Genomic DNA, 7,837 nt, shown 5'->3' on the forward strand with positions numbered 1-7,837 from the left:
GAGATTTGCTACTACATTTTCAACAGGCCAGGTGGGGACCACGCAGGACGACGCTCCTTCTTCTTTCTGTTGAGACAACCACCTGCATCAGGTTGAAGTCCTCTTAAACTCTTAGAACAGCAGATAAAACGTACTGGTACTCAGGTTGGTCTGCAAAGTGAAATTTTGTGAGCTATTGCGGCTGAAAGGGTTGCTTCAGTAATGGTGTTTAACGCGGAAGCAAAAAAAGACAACCCTCCGGGGTGCCGCCATATTGAAAAATAGTTTTGAAGTTTTGTACAACGTCAATATTACAACCACCTGCATCAGGTTGAAGTAATATAAAACTCTTAGAGCAGCGCTAGCAGATAAAACTTACTGGTACTCATGTTGGTCTGAAAAGTGGAATTTTGTGAGCTCCTATCTAGTAATGGGAAGAAAAAATGACCATGTTTGTTTCCTATATGCCTAGGATACGTAGGGGTAAGTCCCTGGGGTAAGTCCCTGGGGTAAGTCCCTGGGGTAAGTCCCAATTCTGGGAAGTTAAAGCTCAGTCTTTTATTTCATAGTGAATGGTGTTCCTTAATGTCTGAGGAAACTTGTTAATTGGCATTTTCACGTATCCTTTGTGCAGTTACTTTGTTTCAGTAACTGCGCGGATATAGGAAAGAAAGACAACGTAGACAATGCACAGATATTGGAAAGAAAGACAATGGAATGCGGGCACACAATCAAGACAGGAAGTGGGGACACAGCTATTTCCCCATTACGTCGTTAGATAGGAAGGACCTCAACAATACCCAATGAAGGAAGGAGGTACTGAAATTTGACGTTTTTCTTCAGTTTCAGGTTTTGACCCTCTATACCGAGTGCAAGTACAAAAAGTACCACTTCAGCGGTATACATAAAAGATAAGATTCATAGAGAAACAGACCTACTGTGAATACTATAGACTTGCACTAAGGATCTCGCGCCAGTGTAGACCAATGGCTGTGGCTGGAAGCTTCAATATACCCGACAACATCATGTACAGCATGGAGATTATCAGACTGGGCTCGTTCGCCACATGGCCTGACCACGGGTATCGTACGATCAGTCCGAGGAAGTTGGCCAAGGCGGGGCTCTTCTATACCGGTGAACGAGACAAAGTGACGTGCTTCAGCTGTGGGGGAAGCCTTGAGGATTGGGGCGACTACTACGATGAACCCCTCAACAAACACTTTCAAGAATATCCCGAATGCGTATTTGCCCGACAGAAGATGGAAGAGGGAAAAGGAGCGGTTGGTGGGAGTGGAATGGATTGGGAGTCCCGTCAGGCGTCCGACAGGATAGAGACAGCCATGGGCAGGATGAAAACCCTGGGCTGCGATACCAGCTGCCCACGGGACCTGAACACCGAGGTTCACCGGCTACACACGTTCTACGACTGGCCCCGCGACGTCCCGGTCAACCCTGAGCATCTGGCAAGGCTGGGCTTCTTCTACCTGGGTACGGGGGACGCCGTGGAGTGTGCGTTCTGTGGAGGTGTTCTACACCGGTGGGAGGAAGTGGACGACCCTGCCGAGGAGCACGCCAATCACTACCCGCGCTGCCCCTTTGTCCGTGGCAACCCAACGTCAAACATGCCAACTGAGGGCGAACGGTACAACCTTGGACGAGAACCACAGAAAAGGTTGGGAAATCCTTATAAATGATTATTAGAGTTAATGTAGAATCTGGAAAATGGCACGGACAGCACTGCACAATGCTCTGGACTTTTTAAAATGTGTTCTGTATCAAGGACAAGGACAGCACTGCACAATGCTTTGGACTTTTTAAAATGTGTTCTGTATCAAGGACAGCACTGCACAATGCTCTGGACTTTTTAAAATGTGTTCTGTATCAAGGACAGCACTGCACAATGCTCTGGACTTTTTAAAATGTGTTCTGTATCAAGGACAGCACTCCACAATGCTCTGGACTTTTTAAAATGTGTTCTGTATCAAGGGCAGCACTGCACATGCTTTGGACTTTTTAAAATGTGTTCTGTATCAAGGACAGTACTGCACAATGCTCTGGACTTTTTAAAATGTGTTCTGTATCAAGGACAGCACTGCACAATGCTCTGGACTTTTTAAAATGTGTTCTGTATCAAGGACAACACTGCTCAATGCTCTGGACTTTTTAAAATGTGTTCTGTATCAAGGACAGCACTGCACAATGCTCTGGACTTTTTAACATGTGTTCTGTACTAGTAGATATGTCCATACATCTACAACTGTCTTAAGAAGCGAGAAGTCAAAATTGTACATAGTAGTCGAACCAGTAGGTAGTAGTGCACTTAAGTATGCATAGTGAGATATCTTTGCTGTACCTTTGGCGTAAATTTAAGATAAAAATATTTATTGTTTGTTTATAAATAGTCGCGTAAAGTGCCTTTCCCAAGGGCACAAGATCGGTGGCGTGTCAGGACTCGAACCCGGGACATGTCTTTGTTGATAGGCAAATAACAAATAATGCTGTTTTTTTTTTCAAGTTCACTACCGATTCAGGTAGCATCACCACACCCAGCGACGTACACATATGGTCCAAAGCACCCGGAACTGGCTTCGCAAGAGTTGCGACTGACTACGTTCTTCAGTTGGCCGTCACGGTATACAAGTTCGCCAACGAGACTCGCTGAAGCAGGCTTCTACTACACAAGTAGGATTTCTTTACACAATGTTTAACCATTTCTTATAACCATTTCTACTGGTGTAGAAGGGCTAGCTGTAGGGCATCATAGTCTCCCGCATGACTTCAAAGAACAGGGACATGTGGGTATCCTTCCCCATACCGTCCCCATTCAGGTACATTCTAGCACACATCTTATAACCATTTCTACCGGTGAGTTTGTTTAAAAAACACACCTTGTATGATGGTAGTGGTATGCCTCACCAGTGGGTTCGTCAGTTGAACGCCACCCGTCATGGGGAATTTCGGCCCTTAGTTCAATATTCCCTCGGGGTGGGGGGCCAGCAGTGCAAAAAAAAAAAGCACCACCACCCACTGGTGAGCTGTCGCCATCAGTCCTGACGATTGACTTTTAAAACATTGTTCCATTACTGGTGCAGCGTTCGAAGTTCGAAGCGGAGTCAGAGTTCGAAACACCTGACGGCTGGTGACTGTCATAGGTGAATGCTAACGGTCGCTTCGCTTCCGCCTTTCCTCAAGTAGGTACTTGTTCCAGATCCATGCGGATCCTGCCTCCGCTGCTTCTGCTGCTGCTCTTGTAAAAGGGCTAGCTGTAGGGCATCATAGTCTCCCCGCATGACTACAACGAACAACAGGGACATATGGGTACCCTTCCCCATACCGTCCCCATTCAGATACACCCTGGCACACATCTTATAACCATTTCTACCGGTGTAAAAGGGCTGGCTGTAGGGCATCATAGTCTCCCCGCATGACTACAACGAACAACAGGGACATATGGGTACCGCCTTCCCCATACCGTCCCCATTCAGATACACCCTGGCACACATCTTATAACCATTTCTACCGGTGTAAAAGGGCTGGCTGTAGGGCATCATAGTCTCCCGCATGACTACAAAGAACAGGGACATGTGGGTAACCTTTCGGGAATTCCCCATACCATCCCCATTCAGGTACACTCTAGAACACATCTTATACCCAAACTGAGATGTGTAGAAGGGCTGGCTGTAGGGCATCATTGTCTCATAGTTTCAGCGTGGAAAGCTTACTACAAAAATCAAAGAACCCCGGCATATTATAGAAGAAGCTAAATTCATCTTCAACTGCCTAGTAATATACGTTTCCTAATTGGCACACTGTTCAATGGTCGTTGCCATATATTGTACCATGTACACTTGTATGCAATGGTGTCCTTTTTGTCAGATATTGACGACGGAGTCAAGTGCTTCTGGTGTGACGGCGTCCTGAAGGATTGGCGACCCGGAGAGGACCCGTGGACCGAGCACGCGCGATGGTACGCGGAGAAATGCGGCTTCGTCCTGCGTGAGCGAGGGATCGACTATGTCATGGGAACGAAGAAGAAATGTTCGCCTGAACTGGTAAGATCTTTTGAAGACATTTTCTGTTTTAGATTTCCTTCCCTAAATGAAATATGGAGGTATTGTTTTTGGCGCGCGCGTGTGTGTCTGTCTGTGTGTTTGTGTTTCCGCACATTTATAGTCAACATAACTTCATAACGCCTTTATGGATTGTGATATTTTTCTGTATTGGAATACGGCATTACTATTAAAAGCCGAACCACTGTATTAGAGTAGTTTTAGAATTGTTTGTTCTGCAAACATGTATACCCTTTCATCTCTTCACCTGTACTTAGCCAGATGAATGTATACTAAAGGTTATTTAATTATATACTATTGAATACCGTCTTCATCACAAAAAGTAGCGTTTCCGACAAGTACAGCACCTGCGTCGTCTGCACAGAAAAAAGCTGCGTCATCTCCACAGAAAAAAATATGCGTCAGCTTCACAGAAATAACGCTGCGTCGTCTACACAGAAAAAGCTGCCTCGTCTGTGCATGTACAGAAAAAAAACCTGCGTCGTTTGCGCAGCGCAGAAAAAAACTGCGTCGTCTGCACAGAAAAAAGCTGCGTCGTCTGCACAGAAATAATGCTGCGTCGTCTACACAGAAAAAAGCTGCGTCGTCTACACAGAAATAATGCTGCGTCATCTGTGCATGTACAGAAAATGCGCAGAAAAATCTGCGTCGTCTACACAGAAATAATGCTGCGTCATCTCCACAGAAAAAAATATGCGTCAGCTTCACAGAAATAACGCTGCGTCGTCTACACAGAAAAAGCTGCCTCGTCTGTGCATGTACAGAAAAAAAACCTGCGTCGTTTGCGCAGCGCAGAAAAAAACTGCGTCGTCTGCACAGAAAAAAGCTGCGTCGTCTGCACAGAAATAATGCTGCGTCGTCTGCACAGAAAAAAATGCTGCGTCGTCTGCGCAGACGAAAACTGCGTCGTCTGCACAGAATAAAGCTGTGTCGTCTAACTCTAAGGTGCATATGTACCCAGTATTTCGATCCGTGCGACAATTATTAGGGACCACGTTTCCTCAGGCTAAAATCTACGACGGCTGATTTTTACAATACAGGTTGGAGACGCTCATCAGCCAGAAGACGATGAGACCTCGCCCAAACATTTCCGAGGAAGAGCATTCGGCAAGAGGAGCCAATATAGGGGAGACGAAAGAAGACCAACATCTGACTCCGAAGGAAGAAACAATGATGATGACGAAGGTTCGAAACTAGGAAGATTAGGTTTTTCTTGTTGCATATCAATCATCAAGAACAAATCTATTTGAAATGCACTGTTTAAGCCAGTGTCACACATTCACGACCTTCCCCCGAATGTGTTCCCGGCTGACGTTCCGGTGCACTCTGACCAGATTTAAGCCATACCTATCTTCCTATGAGAATCGAAACGAATTTGAGTTAAATTAGATTAAAATTTGACCACCGAATACGCTCTGAACACTGCTGAGTTACTCCCGAATGGCTGCCTGGTGTTTTGCTGACTTACAGCCGAACACCAGCCGACCATGTCCGAAACTCCCGACCAACTCCCGAATGTTTTAAACATTTTGAAAAATTCAGCTGGAGCAGTCGAATAGTATGTGACCTCGCTGAACACCATGCGACTTTGTGCCGACCTACTTCTAACCATGGTTTGGGGAGTTTGACTAGTGTTCAGGAGGCCAAATTCGTGAATGTGTGAACGGGGCTTAAGCTTAAACGTATATGAGTACGTTGCCGTAACGTACCATAGCACAAACGTATGGCTGAGAATGCATTTTATCTTTTTTTTTCTCAGTGGAAGATATGCAGTGCTCCATGGAGGCGCTCCAGACCAAACTGCAGCGTCTGACAGAAGAACGCCAGTGCAAAGTGTGCAGGCTCAGCGACGCCTGTACGGTGTTCCTCCCCTGTGGGCACATGTGCTGCTGTGAGGGCTGTGCCAGCGTGCTGCAGCGCCGACGCGGCAAGTGTCCGTACTGCAAGGAGCGTTTCTCCCGGGTCAAACGAGCTTCCCTGGTGTAGATTTGCACGACCTTGTTCCTTTAAAACCTCCATGTTTTAATAATCTTCAAGCAGGTATGGAGGTAACAACGTTATGGTAACAACGGATTCCCCTACCAGTTTAGGGAGTTTGCGATTTTTATGTATTAAAGTACTACATGTACTACCGTGCATACTCTGTATGTTTGGTCAAATATTCAACCATCATGACCACGTAGATTTCATAATGAAGGCAAATTTTTCTTGCCAAACTTTTTATTCGCACGCTCGCATCAGTTTTGGGGTTCTCAGAGGATGTAATCCATATAATCAAATCAACATGGCCTTATAGAACATTAGCGACACTGCTGCCCTATCGTGTTTAGACAGAATAGAAAATGCTTTTACCTTTGACTTTATATACTTGACTTTACGTTTTTGTTTACTGCATTCTGTAACATCACTGCAACGGTGGGCTCTATATATATATGGTACTGGACCTCTATCTGACAATGATGACTTAACGCTTGTTTTCTGTGGTACGGCCATTGTTAGAATATTCCTGTGTGGCATCCTGGCAAAACTATTGTATATTCAAAGTACATATGGAAGCCGTACAAAAGTAGCATGGGTACCATCCCCAGTAGTATATTCGCAAACTCTATAACCAGTTATAGAGTTTGCGAATATACTACTGGGGATGGTACCCAGGCTAGTACAAAAGAGGCTGTGTAGAATGAATTCTAGTAAGAAACTATGTTAGCTATGACAGCATAGCTGTGTTGACAGCATAACTATGTTAGTATTAGAGCAGCTGTCACTTACATGTACTCCCCTGACCGTGTACCTGAGACCATGGAGGTAGAATCTTTTTCTACCTCCATGCTGAGACGCTGTAATACGGTTATAACGTCTGTGCGAACTCTGCACTGTCTATATCTAAATCCCTCACCTTCTCTAGTTGGCTGCCCCCGACGATTACATGGCAGAGAAGTAAGAACAAAGGCCAACGTCACGCAGTTATGCTACACCACGTCCAGATTTAAGAACAGTATATTGTGTTAAAGTGCAGAGTTATTGCTACACAGTTCAACAGCCGATACAAGAGGAAGTCGAGTTATTGAATGTATTGAACTCGTATAATGCATTTGAAAAGGGAGTTAAAAGTGCTCTGTCTCATTCCCCAAACCCAGGCAGGTAAACCTGTAATGGTGTATGTGTGTAGACATTGCAAATAAACCAGTCATCATCATCATCGGCAGTTCGCCTGTCTGTCGTCTTCACATTCACAGTATAGACAAAATAAGTGATGAAACATAATGAATGAATGAAAGACCTTTATTGTACATTTGTGCTCTAACAAGCTAAGTACAGGTCATGGATAGACAAGGAAAAGGATACAGCAATTACACTTAAACTATACATACTAATGTGGTCTACTATGTACATGTTCGACTTCTTCTCGCTTCTTGACGCAGTTATAGATGTACGAGCATATAGAACTAATAATACATGATTTGTCAGGTTTCATAAGAAATCTGAATGTTTCTACTTCATTTAAATGTACCTGTCAGGTATGTGGGACTTTCCCCGGGGAATACCCTTTGTAATCATGCCCGGGACCACGACTCAAGCAGCCATCGATTTCTTCACTACTGCCGATGCTTTCACCTGTTAACTTCTAGTTGCCAGGTAGGTCGATCAAAACATTTCCCCATCAGTCATAGGTGAAGGGACTGTAAGCAACTCAAAGGTGTGCACAATAAGGGGGCAAAAGGCACCGCATTACAGAAAGGTTTTGAACTGTTGTTGTTGGGTATCGACATGCTCGAGGTCATAATTTT

At 44.9% G+C, this 7,837-nt stretch overlaps 1 protein-coding gene across 1 annotated transcript; it reads left to right on the top strand.

Moving 5' to 3' along the window:
- Positions 1-39: 39 nt before the first annotated feature.
- LOC109485374 (baculoviral IAP repeat-containing protein 7-B-like) lies at positions 40-6,035 on the top strand. Its single transcript, XM_019788930.1, has 6 exons — positions 40-91; positions 823-1,651; positions 2,495-2,661; positions 3,856-4,031; positions 5,090-5,234; positions 5,809-6,035. The coding sequence occupies exons 2-6, from the start codon at positions 966-968 to the stop codon at positions 6,033-6,035; spliced, it is 1,401 nt and encodes a 466-aa protein (XP_019644489.1). The 5' UTR covers positions 40-91; positions 823-965.
- The last annotated feature ends 1,802 nt before the right edge of the window (positions 6,036-7,837 follow it).

Source organism: Branchiostoma belcheri, unplaced genomic scaffold (genome assembly GCF_001625305.1).
Source record: "Branchiostoma belcheri isolate BF01 breed outbred unplaced genomic scaffold, Haploidv18h27 scaffold75, whole genome shotgun sequence".
Classification (NCBI taxonomy): Eukaryota; Metazoa; Chordata; class Leptocardii; order Amphioxiformes; family Branchiostomatidae; genus Branchiostoma; species Branchiostoma belcheri.